Source organism: Puntigrus tetrazona, chromosome 23 (genome assembly GCF_018831695.1).
Source record: "Puntigrus tetrazona isolate hp1 chromosome 23, ASM1883169v1, whole genome shotgun sequence".
In the NCBI taxonomy this organism is placed as follows: domain Eukaryota; kingdom Metazoa; phylum Chordata; class Actinopteri; order Cypriniformes; family Cyprinidae; genus Puntigrus; species Puntigrus tetrazona.
In genome coordinates, this window is record NC_056721.1 from 5,194,678 (window position 1) to 5,214,381 (window position 19,704).

The 19,704-nt window shown below is 37.8% G+C and overlaps 1 protein-coding gene across 2 annotated transcripts in view; it reads right to left on the minus strand.

Annotated features, from left to right (window-relative positions):
* The window catches only part of arhgap46b (Rho GTPase activating protein 46b), a 61,804-nt gene that overhangs the window by 23,713 nt on the left and 18,387 nt on the right, over positions 1-19,704 (minus strand). Inside the window, exons 1-2 of one of the 2 annotated variants that reach the window (XM_043224029.1) lie at positions 14,420-14,565; positions 11,379-11,804 (exon numbers count right to left, since the gene is read on the minus strand). In XM_043224029.1, the coding sequence (XP_043079964.1) occupies positions 11,379-11,761 (383 nt within the window). In that variant the 5' untranslated portion in view covers positions 11,762-11,804; positions 14,420-14,565. Of the gene's footprint in view, positions 1-11,378; positions 11,805-14,419; positions 14,566-19,704 lie in introns of those variants that run through there. The other variant, XM_043224028.1, reaches the window with a different exon arrangement.

Below are 19,704 nucleotides of genomic sequence, written 5' to 3' on the forward strand. Positions count from 1 at the left end.
CTACAGCATAAACAGGAAATACCAGCGCAGCGTTCACACTGAGCCGAGCAGAGAGAGTAATGCGTGCGCTGCGTTATAGTGATGGAGAAAACACAAACGAGAAAACCCCGCTTTGACTTTCTTGATTACATCTACGTCAACATTCAAATAAACAAGCAGGAGCTCACCTCACCTTCAGCTCTCATATACCTGAGCCTCTATAGCATTGCCATTCATCTCAATGGTACTTGCTCAGCTGGAGCAGGACCCCCGGAAGTATGTGAACCCTTTTTTTTTCTTTTTCTGTTCATGTCATGTGATCTTTTTATAGATGGGGGGTATTATTTCATATTTAAAAGTTGTTACAAAGCAAAGCAAAAAACTGCACTCTTCTTGCAGAAACTAAATAGAAAGAAATAAAGAAAGAAAGATGCTTTATGCTTTTATGCTGTAGTTACATTATCTACTAACTACACCACAGACCACTAACAAACACGTTTTATTAACCCCTGAAGCAGACTTAGAAGATTATTGTTATTATTATTATTATATCTATCTATGGTCTGGTCTGTCTGTCTGTCCATCCATCTTTCCATCTCTCTCTCTATCCATCGCTCTATCTCTGTCCATCCATCCACCCATCCACCCATCCATCTATCTATCTATCCATGCGTTCACCTGTCCATCCATCTTTCCATTGCTCTCTCTGTCCATCTCTTGTCTAGGGAAATGATGAAAACGTGAATACAGCCAATGAGGAGTGAGTCAAAGCTGTGAGTGTCTAATGAAGAAGCACACACAGATAGTCAGTGGGTGGGTATGAGGGGGCAAGCAGTCACATGTGCTTTTGTTCTCCAAGCTGCATCTCTCCCTTCCTCTCTCCCTCTCTCGCTATAATCCTGTTTTGCTCGTTTGCTCTCGTAGAGAATCAACATGCAGTTTGTTTCACGGGGTTCCGACATCTCCCCCCAAATCACACACATCCCAGATGAGGTGAAGCCCCCGGCCCACACGTACAGTGTTTACCTCATACACACAAGCACTGAACCAGACCCGTCAGTGAGTGTGTACATATGTGGACAGTGTGCACGATCAGATAATCAGATTAACAGACTGGCTCCAGTGCTGCGCATTGTGATGCGCATTTTAAAGTGTCACATCCGAAAATATTTGTGAATAAAAATGCCTTAATTCGCAAACAATGTTTTACACTCGCTCGAGGTGGCTTTGACTTGTGTGAAGAATGCACCACTGTTAATTACAATTAACTGTTTCTTCGTAATCTGTTCTGTTTCTCAAATGTAGCATTAAAACTTCTAGTGAGCCGGTATATTTGGATGGCTCATGTAAAAGAATGGATAAAACAATTGCTCGCCGATTTAAGTCTGCGTATAGCATTTATAGAGTGAAATATGTATTTAAATTAAAGTGTTACAGTTCACTCATTCAAAAAAAACCTTGCCGTCTTTGTAGAAAATACAGAACTTGCCAAACTGACAAAATGAGATATTATATGGGATAGTTATATTTTAAAATTGCTCCTTTCAAGAGACAGTTTTACAATCTCATACATGATGGCAGCATTTACATTTCCGGGGTGAACTATTCCTTTAAGTTGACTCTCTAGGTATCTTTTAGCAGAGCTATAGCTACTTTTTCAGAAACTTATTTTGAAGTTAGCGTGACAAGTTTCAAGCTAGCTTCCCCGAAATGAACTGGTACTAACTGTCGAATAACTAGCAACTGAGTGGCACTGAGAAGGACAGATAAAACGGCAGAAAGACAAGATACAGCTGTGCTGTGTTTTGGTGAAATCTGTGTAGGTGTTATTGTGTGTCTGGATTTCATAGTCTGAGCATCACACACACACACACACACGAAAACACACCCTAAACACACTGCTCCCAAACAAACAGCACACAGACACTTAATTAACCACAGAACACTTAGGAAAATAGGTCTATTTGGGAAGCAGAACGAGAACGAGAGAGAGGGGGACAGGGGTGGGTTGTCCTAAAGGGATTTGTCATGGGAAAGTCAAGCATGGAATCCAAAAAGACTTCGGTATTCACTTCTTTCAGAACGTTGTGAACATAAAGTATATAAAAGTATGCATGCGCTTGTTTGTGTAAGTGTGTGCATTTGTGAAGACTTAGTGTACAAAAACATTCAATTACTTCATTCTATAAACATGAGATTGATAGAGAGAGAGTGTGTGTGTGTGTGTGTGTGTGTGTGTGTGGCGAACACAAGGGAATATCACTCTCCTTTCCTCATCTAACTTCACGAGGTCAAAGCTTTTGACCTCTGACCTCCAGGCCGGCCTTATTGACCTGATGTGAGGAATATGAGCTGAAAATACTCCACGTTCCATATGGCAGCCCTCGCACGCCCTTATCCACCCCAGACCGCTCACTACATTTGACAAACACTCGCGCATCAACACGTGTCTGTGGGAGAATCGATTTGGCAGTCGCGGTGTTTAGTTTCATATACTGCGCTCTCTGTCATCCCCGTCGCTGCGTCAACAACTTCTGAGGGGGGAAAATACGCTTGAAGCCGCTGAATTTGAAGGAAGAGGAAAACAGAGTTAAGACCCGTTTGAAATGTGAGCTAACTCAATTTGGTCACGGAGAGTCAAATTGGGTTAGCAGTCAGGGCGTTTTAATTAGCGTGGTAGAAACAGTGACAGGGCGAGACGAGGGAAGGGTGTCTCTGAACTGTGAGATTGATGAAATAGTTGAGGAACAAAAACAAGCGCGTTATCGTGAGGCTTTCGCTTCTAAGCTAACAGCTGCCATTTTTAGCATGAGCTAGCATTAGCGGCCACAAACACTTTTATGACAGACAGAAAGCGATAACAGTCTTACACGACAAAGAGCTTTGATAAACACAATTTTCTTGCCTGTGCTGTGCTGAAGCGAGCGGTCATGGTTAGCTGGTATACAGTGGATGTCAAAGCTTCTTGCTTTGTGTTATTCAACATTACAAAGTTAATATACTTTCAATGTACTAAAATGTACTAAACTTCATCATTACAGGCATGTCATTACAAATATATTTATAAAATGACATTTAAGTTTCAAGAGTCATTACATTTTAGTTTTTACTATAATATATATATATATATATATATATATATATATATATATATATATATATATATATATATATATATATATATATATATATATATATATATATATATATATATATATATATATATATATATATATATATATATATATATAAATGTATATATATACTGAAAAAATATTATATTATTTTATTATCTATCAAAACATACAGACCTCAAAGCCAAGGATTTAATAAAAATAAATAAATATATATATACACACACACACACACACACACACACACACACACATTTTTTTATGGTATTTTGTTTGCTTCAATTACAACCCAACTTACACTCATTAAGCTCAAAACATAAACTCAATACTGTTCATGTTTACTTAATGAGGAGACAAACTCATCATGTGTTTGTGAAAATGTTAAATTATTTGTTAAATTCTAAAATACTTTCTCCTATTCCATCTTAACCTGCAGAGACAGCTACAAGTAAACCGTTCGTGTGTTGATTAGTTGGGTGATTTCTCTAAGAAGTCAAAACACTCTGCCGCTATCAAAACATTGCTCTGTTTGTTTAACCACGCTGACTAGCATCTGTTTGATTTATCGAAATGATAACAATATAACAACCCCATGACCTCCAGAAATACATTTGCTGTCGGTGTAAACTAGTCGTTCTCTGCTCATGCAAAAAAAACAAAACAAAACCCATTAGATAAATTAAGGATCAGCAACTTCGTGACAGGAAGTGAGTCACTGTGGCTGTGTGACAGTGATACAGCAGTGTTCTCCTGATAATGGCCTACTTCTTGAATGAGGCCATAACGGATGCGGCGCAGGACAAACAGATTAGAGCGTAAATGTGACCAAAGTCTGGCACGGCCCTTTGTCGATGTGAGAGCTAAGTGCATGCTGGCACATCATACAACGTGATCAACAAATGACAGGTTTTTTTCGAGGGGTAATGTATTGCATCCGTCTCCCTCCGGTTCAGCCGTTTGGTGAAGAAGTGTATTTCTCGTGGCCATGTGCCACTGAAGAGGAAAATATGGCAAGTATTCAGACGGGCATAAACACAGACAGCTAAAACACGCTGGTCTTGAGTGAGAGGCTTTCGATGAACTCAGTGACCCTCCTAATTTCGCTCGAGACCTACAAACTTCGGCAGGCGTCTGGAAATACATCGACTATTTATAAATATTCAATATTAACTGGATGTCAATGTACAAGACTCTTGAATATCGCAATGATTTTTATGTGCTTTTATCACTTCAGGAACTGCCTTTGTTTTTTATTTTGTACTGTCCTCTGAGGTCAATTTATAATATTATCAATATTTTGCATCAAAAAGCATTATGATTTAGAAGTAATAGGCCTGTTTTGACCCCCCCATCAGAAAATAAGCCAAAATATTTGAATAAGCCTGGAGGATTGTAGACTCGGAGGTAAACGCCCTCTGCTATTTGTTTGAAAAGATTGATGTAGGTTAAAAACGCATTACCAACTCAATACATATCAAGCGACTTGTAAACGTTTTTAAAGAGAGTATTTTATCAGAAGCTCAAGCTCCGCCCCCCCCAAACAAATATATGGTCATTCTAGTGTCTCTGGTTGGGATGCTATTTTATAATTAGTTTAAAAGAGACTTCAACGCTTTCCAGACACCCTGGCATCAAACGTGTTTACCAGGACAGAACCTAGTGTATAAAAAGCGTGAGCATGAGCGTGTGTCCCGCTGGGTGGCCCTTTGAGTTGAGTACTCACTCGCCCTCTGTCTCTGATTCTTCCTTTATCTCTTGCAGCCCTATAATCACACACTCACAAACGCACATACAGCCCACACACTGCTGAGTAAATAGTACTAGTGTGTACTTGATGTTACTAATCTTGCCTGTTCCATTTTAGCAGAAGCAGAAGAACTCATGCCTCTTTGTTTTTTCCATCCCTCCCTTCATTTCTTCACCTGTGTTCCTGTAATTACCAGTCAGCCCACCTTAAAGTCTGCTATGCATTTGCTCAAGTTGGTTTTGAACGTGAACAGAGCGTCTCTGTGTTCATGGGTGTACTGTTCCTCCTTAGGCCAGGAAGCATGTGAATACCTCTCTGAGTACAGTGTGTGTGTGTGTGTGTGTGTGTGTGTGTGTGTGTGTGTGTGTGTGTAGCACCATGCCAATCTGGGCTTGGCAACTTTATTCTACAGCTTCTGGATGGGGTGGTCTGCAGAGCGCTGACATTTTAACACATTATTTATTATTTAGCATTATTTTTAATCAATAGCTAGGCTGTTAAAATACGAGTGTAGTTATATATATATATGTATATATATATATATATATATATATATATATATAAACAAAGAACATTTATTATACAAGTTATAATCAATATAAATAGTATTTTTAAAAAAATTTAAATTAAAAATGTATTATATAAATTTCTAATTCAAGTGAATTTATCCTAAATGTATCCTTTTTTCAGGTTTAAACAGGTTTAAAAAAAAAAACATGAAGGCAGATAAATGATTCTTCAAATTTTACATAAAGTGAATAACCAAAATATTATGATTGGCACAAATGTCTGAGCATTTATTTGTATTATTATTAATATAATATTTTATAAAATGCTATAAAAATTGCAATAATATTATAATCAATCTTAATTTAAATTATTGAGTGACATTATTACATGAATATGTTTCACATTGTATCATATTATATTATATAGTTCGTTCAGATCCCAACCTGTAAGGATAAAGTGATCATTCCCAGGCACGTGTAGACACATGTGAACGTGTAAAGTTTACCTGTTTCTCTTTTCTAAAGACCATGTGCCACTGGGCATGTCAGATATAACGTCGCCCCCACAGAGGAAAAGATAACAAGATCTGAAAGGACAGCTCCAATTAAAGCACCCGCACACAGGATGATGGATCCAGAGATAGAAATAAAAACAATGACAAAAAAAACAACATGAGGCGGTCTGTCATGAAATGATCTCCACAGATTAAAACAGATATCAAGCTGTTCTTTAAACATCACGTACTGTACCACACGCTGAAAGCAGACAGACAGACAGACCTAACTACTGTCTTGCCGATCCAAACCAATATGCTGCTACTTCCCTGTGAAGAAGAGCATTCTGGTTCAGGTTCATGCAACTAATAAAAGATCAATACAAGTGGTCCATGTGAAGGGTGACGTGACCCTGGACCACAAAACCATCATAAGTATAGCGCGGGCATGTTTGTAGCAATAGCCAGTACATCGTATGGGTCAAAATTATCCACTTTTCTTTTATGGCAAAAATGATTAGGATATTAAGTAAAGATCTTTTTTTTTTATTAGTGCATCACTGGACAACTTTAAAGTTAACTTTTTCCGATCCTAACAAACAATACATCAATCGAGCTTATTTATGCAGATGCAAAAAACTGACCATTATGACTGGTTTTGTGGTCCAGGGTCTCATATGATAGATTTAAAGGGTTAGTTCACCCAAAAATGAACATATATCGCTCCAAACCCCGGACAAAATCTCCAAAATCTATATGAAAATTTTGTGTTCTACGGGGAAGGTTTAAATGCACATTATGAGAGCGAATGTTTTTTTGATAATTGTTTATTTCTGGCTGAAATGTCTGGTAATGGGGGATGAGGCTTTAAACCGGTTCTTTGTTCTCAGCTCTAATCTGAAGGGATTTCTGCCTTCTACGGCGCAGCATAATGCAGGAACGTATGAGACAGATTACTGCTGCCCACCTCAATCCTCTTTACAAGAGAAAACTCACAGCAAGAAAAGAGCGAGAGTGAAGAAACAAAGATCGAAGACGCCCATGATTCCCTTTGTCTCACATAGTTGAGTCACAGGACCCCGTTCTGACACTAATCTCTTAACACTCAACACATTACACACAAACTGTGAGAATCAATGCATATTCAACTAATTTATTCTGCATTTTTGGCAGCATCTTGCATGTTTGTCTTATTTTGTCTTAATCTATATTATCTATGAAGTCATTAAATCTCTTTTTCATGATTTCAGTAACTATTCACAAAATAGGAATAGCTGATTGTTGACATAAATAATAATAATCACATTAATAATATGCAGTTACTAATAATGTTTGTTGGTGCATTTACACTGCAATCGCCCTGATACAGCAAATATAAATACATTTTTTTGAGAAAAATCTGCAAAAATTGTTTTGGCTTGCAAAAAAAAAAATATATATGCACCTTTTTATTTGTAGTGTTTGAGCGCTTCTGTGTCTCAAAAAATAGCAAATGAGCACATGATGGTCAAAAATGCTGTCTCCATAGGCTCCATGCTGGTCAAGCTAGCACATTAGGATAGCTGTTCACCAGCATGCTAATCAACCTAATCATGTTAATCAAGTCTTTGAGGAATAGTTATAGGAATAGTTCACCTAAAATGTCAATTTGCTGAAACTCCCAGAAAAAGCTATGTTAAAACACTTTAGTTATGGATTTGTTTCTTCCAACATCTCAAGACATTAATTATATTCATAATAACGGCACCCATTCACTGCATTGAAGATGTCGTGCTACATTTATCCAAATATGTTCCAATGGGAAAAACTCACTCACATCTCAAATGGCCCGAGGGTGAGTACGTTTTCAGTTAATTCAGTTAATTCCCATATTACAGTGCTCTTTGTCCATCTCTGGCAAAAAATGAATACACACATTGACTTTTTAGGCCAGAGGGATGGCCCATATGTTAAACGCGATGGGGAAGAGCCCCCCCACAATGCCAACACCCGATCAACACAAGGAAACACACACACACACACACACACACACACACACACACACGTCAGATGGTGGAGAACAGCCGCCAGTGCTTCCTAAAAAGTAAATACCTCATAACTCTAACTTAATTCCAAATGCTGTGTTACAAAAACAAATCATAGACAGTATTTGTGGACAACATATGTGTTTCAAATTAAATCAACTGTTTCTTTGAAACATTTCAACATTGAGAACTCGGCTGAAGATGCCCAAATGCTGCTATATCAAAACTAGCTCACTAGGTTTCAAATCGCAGCCCGAGAACCCCTCAAGAGTATAGCTCTTACCCTCTCTGACGTCCACTGAACATGCAACACGTGTTCAAGTATAGAGAACCAGGCTTCCTCCATGACCTCAAGGACGTGCGCTGTGACTCTACCCAAAAACAGCTCAGCGTTACTGGGCTACACTCCTTCTGACGGCAGCTTGTGCTGGACGTCATCTAGCTGCTCCACACACACACACACACACACACACACACACTCCAAAAATATGTAGAGGCTGGAACACTTGCCCTACTTTTAATTAAGTGTGAGCTGCTAATTTGTTTTCCTGAGAACTAGCGTGTGCACAGACAAACATACTCAAACAACAACACTGTGATTTTAGTATTATTGAGATACTATAAATGAAAACAGAAATTATTAACATAAAATCTAGTTTTTGTCATTTTAAGTGTTGTTGTATTTTTTCGTCATTCATGTTTTTTTTTTGTTTTGATTGGTTTTTACATTTAAAAATAAAAGAAAATTTTAAATTAGATCTACATCAAATTTTAACCAAAATTTAGCAATTTTATGTTTTTTTGTTTTTCTAAGTTTCAGCTAATTAATATAATCCACAAAAACAAAAACAAAGTAAAGAATGATGAGAAGACATGCAAACAAGAATGCATGAGAAACGAGAAGAACCATTTTGTATCATTACCATTATAGTATTCAGACCAATATAATCTGTATACATGTTCTGAATAGGCTTTCTTTCTCGTATGTTCAGTTTTTATTTATTTTGTAATGCGTTTTAAAATTAGCTTTTATTTCCTGCTTAGTAATTAGTAATTAATTTATTAGCAATTGATCATTATTTAGTCATTTATTATATTACTTAATCTTATTTTAGTTAGATAAAGCAACATCTAATTTTTGCTTAAGATTATTTCACATTTAATATTTATAATGCATATTATTTCACCCTAATTTTTTATAACCGGGGAAAATATATATTTTAGTTAAAAATATCAGCACTTGATATGAATAGTGTAGTTAAAAAGTTCAATAAGCGGTGTAGCTAAATAAAGAAGCAACTGTGCACCCTAAAAATCAGCTGCTGAAAAACCAGCAGGTCTGAAGTTTAACTGTGTGGAAGTGTGTGTGAGGTAGTCCCACTGAACAAGCTACAGTTAGCAAACAGGTACTAACACAGCATTCCAGGGTGTGTGAACGGGTGTGTGTTAACACAGAAAAGTGTGTGACCATTTAAGGCTGATTTTGTTAGAGGAGCCTGCAAGAAACCTCTCTCTCTCTCTCTCTCTCTCTCTCTCTCATACAGTGTTCTCAGTAGCTGGCGCTCGACCAGCTGAACAGCGTATCTGTGCCAAAACAGCTTCAAGAGTCCAAAATGAAGAAAATATTAGGAGAACAGACTCCGCCTGATGTTATTTTTATAAGGCTGACAAAGAAAGCCGATGTGTGATGTGTGTGTGTTAGACCAGGTAAGTCAAGGCTTCCAAACACAGATATATTCATAAACTTCTTCATAAATAAAAAAACAAAGCAGAAAAATTTACTTACATAACTATATATACATAACGAAGTATTTTATGCAAAACAGAGAGGAGGCAGCATGTGGAAAAAAGAACTTCATTTTATATTCACAATTGTATTTTTATTTCATTTATTTGTTTATTTTTATGCAATGCTTTTTTTTAAGAGCACAGCATACAAATATGCTTTAAGACACAACAGCTACTCTAAATGTTTATCAGAGAGAGAGAGAATAGATAAGGATAGATATAAGATGGGGAAACTTTTGGAAAATTTTAGGTATTTTTTTAAACATTTGAAAAGTTATATTCAAAATGGACTAGTTGGTGGACTACCTGAGTGAAGACATCAATAATTAAACTAGTCTAGTGTTTATCTGACTTCAAACAGATGCATTGCTATCAAGATTTAATTATCTATTTTTTCAGAGATAAAATGTGATTTTTTTAAAAGAGCTCCAGGTTGTTGTTGTTTTTTTATTTTAGGCCTGCACAATTTTGAGCATTTAATAAAAGACAGTGTAATAATAATCTGATTCTGTTACAATACCAATATTTATGTCAAATGTTAAACATCAAGATATTTTGGTGGAGGAAGTCTTTAAAGTTTCTCTTTTGTTAACAGTTGTTCTTCACAAACCTGGAGAAAGCGGTGGTGCATGTTGCTAAACGCATGTCACAAGCGAATTCCAAAAGCCTCAAAGCTATAAGTGCCATAAGCAAGAAAGTCAAGTCAAAGCTGCAAATTGCTGAGGTTAATCTGAAAGCACGCTGAGACAGATTAAAACAGTCTTCGGCATTAAAAGGAACACGCCGCTCATTTTCCAACTGCCCTGGAGTTAAACAGGTGAGTTTTACCCAATGAATGCATTCAGCACTTGAACACTTTTACCATAGCTTAGCATAGATCATTGAATCTGATTAGACCATTCAACAATCACCAAATAGTTTAAATGTTTTTTCTATTGAAAACCTGACTCTTTTGTAGTTATATCACATATTAGACAGGGGGGAAATAAAAAGCTGTGATTTTCTAAGCCAATTTAACTAGGAACTATACTCTCATTCTGGCGTAATTATCATTATCATTCTGCTGCCGTACTGTGACTGGAGCGGGCGCAGTAATATTACCCAGCACCTGAAATTGCTGAGGACTATTTTCAGGCGTATAATTCCTAGTTATATCAGTTTAGAAAACCACAGCTTTTCATTTTCTGTCTTAGTAAATGACGTGACTACAGAAGAGTCAAGTCTTAAATAGGAAAAATCTCACAACGTTTTGGTCATTTTTGAGCGTGATGCTAACGGTCTAATCAGATTCAATTAACCATGCTAAGCTGAAGCTAAAAGTCTCAGAGATGGGTTGAATGGATGCAAAAACTGTAAAACTCAACTGTTTAATTCTTGGGGAGCCTATTTTCATTTAAAAAAAATGGCATGTTCCTTTAGGAAATCCCCCTAAACACATCAATGTGTACATCACATAAAAGGGGTTTTCATCCAAAAATGGAAATTGTGTCATCATTTATTCACAGTCGAGTCATCTCAAACCTGTATGACTCTCTTCTGCAGAACACCAAAGAGGATAAAGAACAATAATAGACAACTGAAGTGAACGTTGGACCACTGAAGAATCAAGTCTTACAGGTTTGGATTGACACAAGGATGAGCAAATAGTGATTTTCCCTTTAACTGGCACCATTAGAAGATTCAAGAGCTCCACACATCCTCACCTATTTGCCTGGCTCCTTCTCTCCAGACTGTCTCCTCTACCCTTGGACGATGGCGTGTCCCTCCCACTCTCCCGCTCCAGTGAAGAAGACCCTAGTCCAGGTTGGGGTGTCCGTTTGCCATCCGCCGGACCTCTCTGGATCCTCCCTTGACCCCTCTGCTCGGCCTCAGAGCTCCTCTTCATGGCTTGGAGCTGAGCTAGAGGCACTACGTCGGAGTCTTGAGGCCTGTGCCAGACCGTCTGCTGGCTTGTGCAGTTGTAGTAGTAGAACCGATTGTTATTGCTGTCAAAAAGCTCCCACCACTGGTTGCCGTCCGACTGACGGACCGGGACGCCGGGCGGCGGTTCCCACCCACACTCGCCGCTCAGCAGGTTGACGTACATGCGCTCCCTCGAGCGCGGCTCCACAATCTCCACCCAGTCAGACCTAGAGAGAGGACACGTGGGTAATATGGTCAGCATGTGAGTGTAACAGTGCAATCTGTGAAGAAAATCCAGCAAGTTAAAATGCAGAGTCAGAGAAAACCCCAGCTTGCAAAAGAAACAAAAGTTTTACGAAACCCGAAAGTGAAATAAGAGTGGAGGTTCAGCTCAGGTCAGCTGAAGAAAATGTATAGTATCTTAATGAGATATTCAGAAGATAGGCCTGCGACATCTAATCAATGTGTTTTAGCTCAACAGATTTACCCTTTCACAGATGTAGACCTGTCACTGAGGTCCTGTGGAGGAAGGAGTCTGTTATGTACTGTTGGTTTTATCATTTTTATTGGAAGTAAAAGTTTTATTCTCACGGCTGCTCTCCACTTTGATTCACATTGCTTATGATGCATGAAGAGTCCACTGCTGGAGAAATGGGTTCACTATAAAAATCATCACGATAACAGTAAAAAAAGACAAAAAGTAAAAATGCTATGGTAAAAAAAAAAGAAGTGGTAAATGGTAAAAGTGTATTTTGATTAATAGATCTAACCCTTAGTTTAATGTAATATTACAATTAAATACTTTTAAATGTATGTTTTTGGAGGTAAAAAAGTAATTGTATAATTGACAGTAAAAAACTATTAACTCCCATTCCCAGAATTCCTTGCACGACACACCACATTTAATGTATTTTCATTAAAATAACTTTCTTTGTACATTAGGGTTTTATATTGCATCTAATGTTAAAGTTACCAATTATTATATTTTATGTTGTTAGTTTGTTGTGCTTTGGGTTTTGCTTCATGTTTTTTCTTGTTTCATTTAACAGATCTTTTACGTTGTTAGTTTGTTTTGTTTCATGTTTTGTTTTGGTCTGATTCTACAGTGTTGAATTGGATCATCCTAAATCCCTAGATGACTTGTAAACAGCTTTTATTTGAAATGGATCTTTTTATTTAGTTTGTGAGTTTATAAAATAATAAATGATATGTAAAATTACACAAACAAGTCAAGAGAGCGCATATAAGAGCATGATTCTCTGGGGCTCTTTACTCTAACAGCTGAGGAGAGCTACAGCTGGCCTGCATACCTCCATACAGTCTCCACATAAGGAACAGGAGTGTGCAGGTGTGAGCCAAAAACCTTTCAACTTACAGTGACTTACCATGGTTCAAACCCAACACACACTCATGCGTAAGATGAAGCTACAGCATCAATCACTCATCTCGCGGGATTTGTCATCAACACTGGAGATGTTCAGACATACATACATGCGACTTTCCCACAGTCTGTTTCTGGAAAAGGCAGAGAAACCGCTTCCCTGAATGTGAGGTCGGATGGGCTTTTAGAGCCAGAACTGTTTAGGGGCGACCGGGAACACGGCCCAGAGACAAGAGCATGGACTCGTGGGTAAGATAGGGAACCTGGCTCTCTGCCTCTTCAGCGCTGCTCTAATCTTCACTCGCTAAGAGTTACAACAAAGGATCTGAGGCTTGAGATTAACAAAATCTTTCTCTGCTACAGATACGCACAGAGCACACAGGAAACAGATATCATCCAGCTCTGAGATAGCTTTAGAGCACCGTCCGAGATGTTAAACTGTTACAGGAATTAGACGCTTTAGAGGAACATCCAGAAAGCACCTGTTCGGTTCAAGCCAGAAGGGAAAACCTGAATCACACCTGTTGCATTCTTTCACTTTTGCCTGATTTCTGAAAGCGTTTCGTCACATGCTGGAAAGGACGCCGAAGTCTAACAGAATTTTTTCTCTTCGAGTATGATGTCATCAATGACACAGTCATGTTTCTGAATACTAATGCATTCTGGGGTTGATGACACAGAGGCCACTACAATAACAACCCAAACATGGCACACAATAACACAGCTACGCTGTAGATGTGACCCTTAAAAATGAATTCATTTCCAGACATGAATCATTTACTCGTCTTCATATCATTCCAAACCTGTTTTATACCTGAGTTTCATTCTTCAGTGACATTGGTCGAGCACTCAATAAAAAAAAATACTAACATTTCTCAACATATCTTCTATGTACTGAATTAGAAATTAAATCATGCAGGCTTTAAATACATGAAAGTGAAGTTTTATTTTTTGTGTTCAGATTTATTGTAGGGAAAAATCTTTTTCTTAGATTTCTTAGAGCTAAATAAACCCAGTTAATTTAGATGATAACAAAAAGCTTCTGGTTATCTGCAGTTTTGTTCCCCTATCGAACGCATGTACAACAAAGTGAAAATAATGATCAATCTAACTAATAGCTCTTAAAATAGGGAAATCACTTCACGTTTTAAATCAGTGACGGTCAACGTGTAATTCAAATGAAAGACCTGAATTCAAACAAAAAACTGCAAGTGGAAATCTTTAACCTTTATAAGAAATTCCCAATCACGCAGATTCCTACTAAAATGCCAAACAAAAGTTACCCAAGCAACAGTACCCATAAGATTTATAGACCGCATCTTTAAATGCTGTGCTATTACGGTACTTCATATTTTGTCAACACATCAATCCAGATAAGTACAACAATCCAAACGGTTCCAGCATGTTTTGACCATTCGCTGTCCCATACGCACCAAAACACCAAACAGCACCAGACTGTACCTGCAGGAGCCCTCAAACACGTCTACGTCACGCTTCACCTTGTCCTGAAGTCAATGTTCTGAATCCAAATCCACAAAGACACAGAAACAGACTAGAGCGGCTGAAAGCTGGGACAATCACTCTGCGTGTGTGAAGCTTCCTCTTCTGACTAAAAGAGGCTACATGAGAAGAAGCGCGTGTGTGTGATATCTACCTCCACTGTGAGGGTCTTTCCAGGACAGTGAGTCGGCCCTACCCTATCCCAGCATGCACAGTAAGGGCCATCTGCTGTGCATGGGGGTCAGCAGTGAGCTCATAGTGGCCTTGTAAACCTGACCACAAGCCCCTGACCCCCACACTCACATGACCAGAAGGACGAGAATAGAAACCCTTTGTGGTAAGGGACACGTGTTGGGAGAAGAGAAGAGGAGTCTGTGAGATGATGAGACACAGAAAAACATAAAAGTTGTTGTGATCTGTGTGACTAACGGTTCAAGTCATGCTGGGAACAACGTATTTATGAGTTTAAAGCACATGAGCGGCACCACAAAGTCTTGAGTGGGAAACACTGAACTTTGCTTAAAAGTTGCATTTAAATGATTGTATTGCACAATTACGATAGCTATGACGATTAAACGTAGTCCACCTTATAACGTATGCTAAAATAGCGTAGCACCCCGGTATCGTAATCATGACTTGTATGCACCAAAAGTGCCCTTCTCCATGTGTTTAGGCACCATGCATAGCTCAGAGAGTGATGGGAGAAGCATTTCATATTTTTCGAATCTACACGCATTGCGAAATGATTCATTGTTTCGAAAGGCTCAGAATGCTCACCTGCTGGTCCAAATGACACAAATGCAAAGAAAACAGCCTAAGTATTCGCAAAAACCAATAGCTAATGTTTTTTAACAGTGTAATCTATTTTATGCGATTAACAAATCTTATACTATTAAATATTAAGAGTATAATATGCGTCAAGTGTAGTTTTGTTCGTTGTGTGGAGAGCTTGGTTTATCGGGGCATTAAGAGACTACTAACTGCAAGTTGGTTACACAAATTACACAAATGTATCATTAAAGTGCGCATACGTATAATTTGTATAATTCGTGTATTTAGAGATCGCCCCCTAGTGGCAACGCATTCAACTTTTGAAACCGTTGTGACGTAACAAAGCGTTGTTTCGAGGCTTCACAAAGGGCCCTTCTTCATGTGTTTAGGCACCATGCACGGCTCAGACAGTGATGGGAGAAGCATTTTTTTAACTTACGAATTAACAATGCATTGTTTACTGAAACAAATCAAGAAACAGTGTTTTGAAATAACTTATTATTATCGATCGCTGTCATTTTATAAAATAAACCGAATGCCATGAAATGAATGCCATTCATGTCATTAAACGAATCACTTCGAGGCATAGGATTTGTTATGGTAAATTATGGATGCATTATGTCTGATTGGTGCATGTTTATTTGAGTGGGTTTGAGCTACTTGTAATTCAAGCACATGTTTACAGGTAAACTGATCACAGAAAACACACGAAGGGTTCTGAAACTTTCTGGCCAACAGAAATCTTCGAGTCGCCTGATGAAAACAGAGCTGTATTGTCTGAGAAATACCCACTGACAAGATAAAGACTGCATTGAGCTGCAGAAAAACACTCAGTATAAACTTTCACATGAGCTTTTGTGTTTGTGCGTGCTTCAAAGAAAATATGCCTGTCCTTTTGGAGACACTGCCTCAAAACCGCCTGGAAATATTCTAGACTTTTTTTTTCTTTTGTGAGAAGGGGTCAGAGAGGCATTAATGAGCCTTTAACTTGTTAGAGAAACAGTGTTAAATGCTTGTCTGCAGATGAGATTCGGTGGCTTTATGTGGTCAGCTCTGAACATGTCCAGACATGCCAAAAAATCACTTACTGTACATGCACATAAGTTTGCAGCTGCCCACGGACCCCAGCAGAGAAAAGATTACTCCTCACTTTCCTTGTTTTACAATTTGAAACCAGTCTCAAGATTTGTTTAATATTTCTAAGCAATTTAGTGTATATGTATGTGCAAATAAAGGTCCAGATATTATATATATATATGTATAATATTAGGAGAAAGTGTTACGGGACCGACAAAGAGAGATGTGTAACTTATTTGAAACAAACAAACATAAAATAAGAAACCTGTGCTATAAAATTTATAATGTAATAAAAACATTTACATTTTCCTTTTTTGACATTTACTCTTGAAACGTTAAGTTCAGACAAGACATTAAAACGTAGTTTAATGTACTTTAGTGAAATTAAGTGTAATTTAATGACATTAAAGGAAATGTGTTGTCAGTTTGTTTTATTACTTAAAGTTAAGAATATTTTGGCACATAACACATTTTTAATAATAGTTAATAATAGCTAAATAAACTAAATAATACATTTTTTTTGGTTCTCTGAACTTCTCGCTTGTTTCAGTAGCACATTTATTTATGCATTTTATTATTTTATTGTTCAAATGAAACAAATATTTATCTTGATACACCATGCAATGTCATGGCTTCCCTAAATATTATAGATGGGCATCTCCAACCAATCATTTTCTAAAAACTCTAAAGCCGAAAAGCAAATATTTAAAACCCACCTGCCGTGATTATTTGTGTGCGTGTGAATGTGTCCTTACATGACTTCATTTTTCTTTCATTTCTGTGCTCTCAGGGCCAGGCACGAGGACACGGCCGGCACATGAATTATATCCAGTGTCATAAAGCCTTCGAGTAAACGACTGCTGGGAAAGCCGCACCGCATTTGAATGTGTATTTTAAACAGTCCCAGTAAGTGACAAGTCTATTTCCATCCTTATCTCTCTCTCTCCTAAAGAGCAAAGGAAGCCATCATGTTAACTTACTCTCGCATGGGAGGAGTGGAGAACACACACACGCACACACACACACACCAGTAAACATGCAAATCACCCTCCAGCTTCACAGCTGTGCCTCTTCCCAGGGCAACTTGTCATCTGTTGAAAACTTTATCAGCGAGCCGGGGGAAGCAAAGACTGGATCTCTGGATGATTACGGGCAGCTCTGTTCGAGGATGTAAGGGCTTTTTTTAATCCTCCAGCACACTCCTCCATGGCTCCCGTGACTGTTTGGGATCAGATGAGTTTAGCATCTGATTTGTTTACAGTGTGGTCGCGGCTGGAAGCTGCACGCTACGGCGGCAGCATATGCATACGAGTGTGTAAACACTCCCAGAACCACAGCGCCTATCTACTGGACTTCTCTTCTTTTTTGTTCTACAGCTGTCTTAATTTTACTACGAACACTTACATTCATTGTAAGCATGAAAGGCTGCTGTTAATTTGACAGCACACCCCGCTGTAAAGACGGGCTTAAACCAACATGAATTTGCATGCCGGATTACACTGGTTTCAGTTCTGAATCCAAACATGGATGTGAATGAGATTTAAGAGCTTTAGCAGAGGGGAAGATTAACAAAGAGTAATGATTTACACTTTGGTCTGAGTGTGCTGATCCATTCATTTAAAATGCATTTTTTGTGTATTTTTTTTAGAAAAAAATAATTTTAATCTAAAACACAATTTTACCTTTTTTGACCTTTTTAATGACAAAGTCATGTGGTGCAAACTGACAAAAAATAATTTGTGAAAAAAATATTTATGATATTTGTAAAAGAAAAAAATACATATATTTTATAATAATGATTAATATATGTACACTCACATTCATTTAAGGTGTAAAGAAATATTTCATAATAATGTTTTAAATTTATAGTTACGCCACATGGCATTTTTAGAGTCGTTAAATATAGGATTTTTATTCCAAATTATTCCAAAACCATATGAACCACACATGATATATTACAAAGAGCAGGTTTTTATGTTTTCTAATAGCTTTCTTAAAGCTTCAGTCCGTAGCTGTGTGCGTCGTGGGGAAGAACACTGTAGCCGGATCTACTTCTCTGTTTATGTCTATGATGAATCACGCAGGTAGTGGGTTACTCCGCAGCAGTCCCTACCCAAACCGGTCTAAATAGTCCCAATATAAACACTTATTATAGGTGTATAGGCGTAGTGATTCGGGACAAGCCAAAAACACGGTTTGGAAAATTCATTCATGGTGTACTCACTTATTATATAAATTTTGAACACAAAACAGTAGGGATGCACCGAATAACCGAAAAGGCTGAATAAATTATGCTGAACAATGACGTGATGTGATTAAATACAGACGTGCACTCATGCGCTACAGTCATGTCTCAGATGAGCGGAGGAAGGGTCGCTGTTGCTGGTTACTGTGTGATGACCGAATTTGTGAATGTTTAGTAAATAACCCGCAGGCCCTTAAGTGTTCTAATGCACGGATAGCCTTTTCCAACCGCGCTTGTTAGCCGGGGTACATAGTCCAAATCTGAGCTAAAACAGTGTTACTAGTCAGCTGCTCAGTAACATCAATAAAATAAGAAATGTACGACAATAATAATGATCATAATAATTACAACAGCTCTATTAATGCCTTTATTATAACACTCATACAGAGCGCTCCAAATGGAAAGGATTCTCTTTTGCTCAGCAAGGATGCATTTATTTGTACAGTAAAAATAAAAGCATGCCTTTTTCATTTAAACTTAATTATTCTTTTTTTATTTTTTGTTGAATGTTTTAGTTTATTTTATAAAAAATAAATGTTTATTTTGGTGCATCCCTAAAAAAAAAAAAGTTCCAGACTGCAGCTTTTTCTTAGTTTGACTCCTGTTCCTTACACAAACACACACCATAAGGCTTCAGAAGACTCGGAAACTGTGTACTTATTGCAAGGACTGCTTTCACAGTGTTTTTAATGGTGATCTCAGTTCTCCAACCTGGTCTCTGATAGCTACGTGTTTAAAACCTCTTACGTTTCTCTCCAGGTTCCTTTGTGTGCGCTTCAATAATACATCCTTTCATTAAAATGAAGCATGCGGTACACAACAGACAATACATAACAAGTACCTCTGAAAACAATAGATACAGGCAGGGGAAAAGTCATTTACATGAATTAGGATGCTCAGTCTAACAAACACTGGTCTAAGAGCTGATTTATTTGTATGGGATGTGCCTTCAGATGGTGGGACGCGTGAATCCTAAATCAGGTCTGTTTTGCTGTACTGTATGACACCGAGTGTAGTTGAGTCAAAGCCACACAGACAGTCCCACTTGTAAGCTGACTCATAACACTTTTTTTTAATACACAAGCATACAACACTACCCTGCCACTTTTATGCAGTTAAGTTCCAGTGAGTTTTATTGCCATGAGAGGAACTG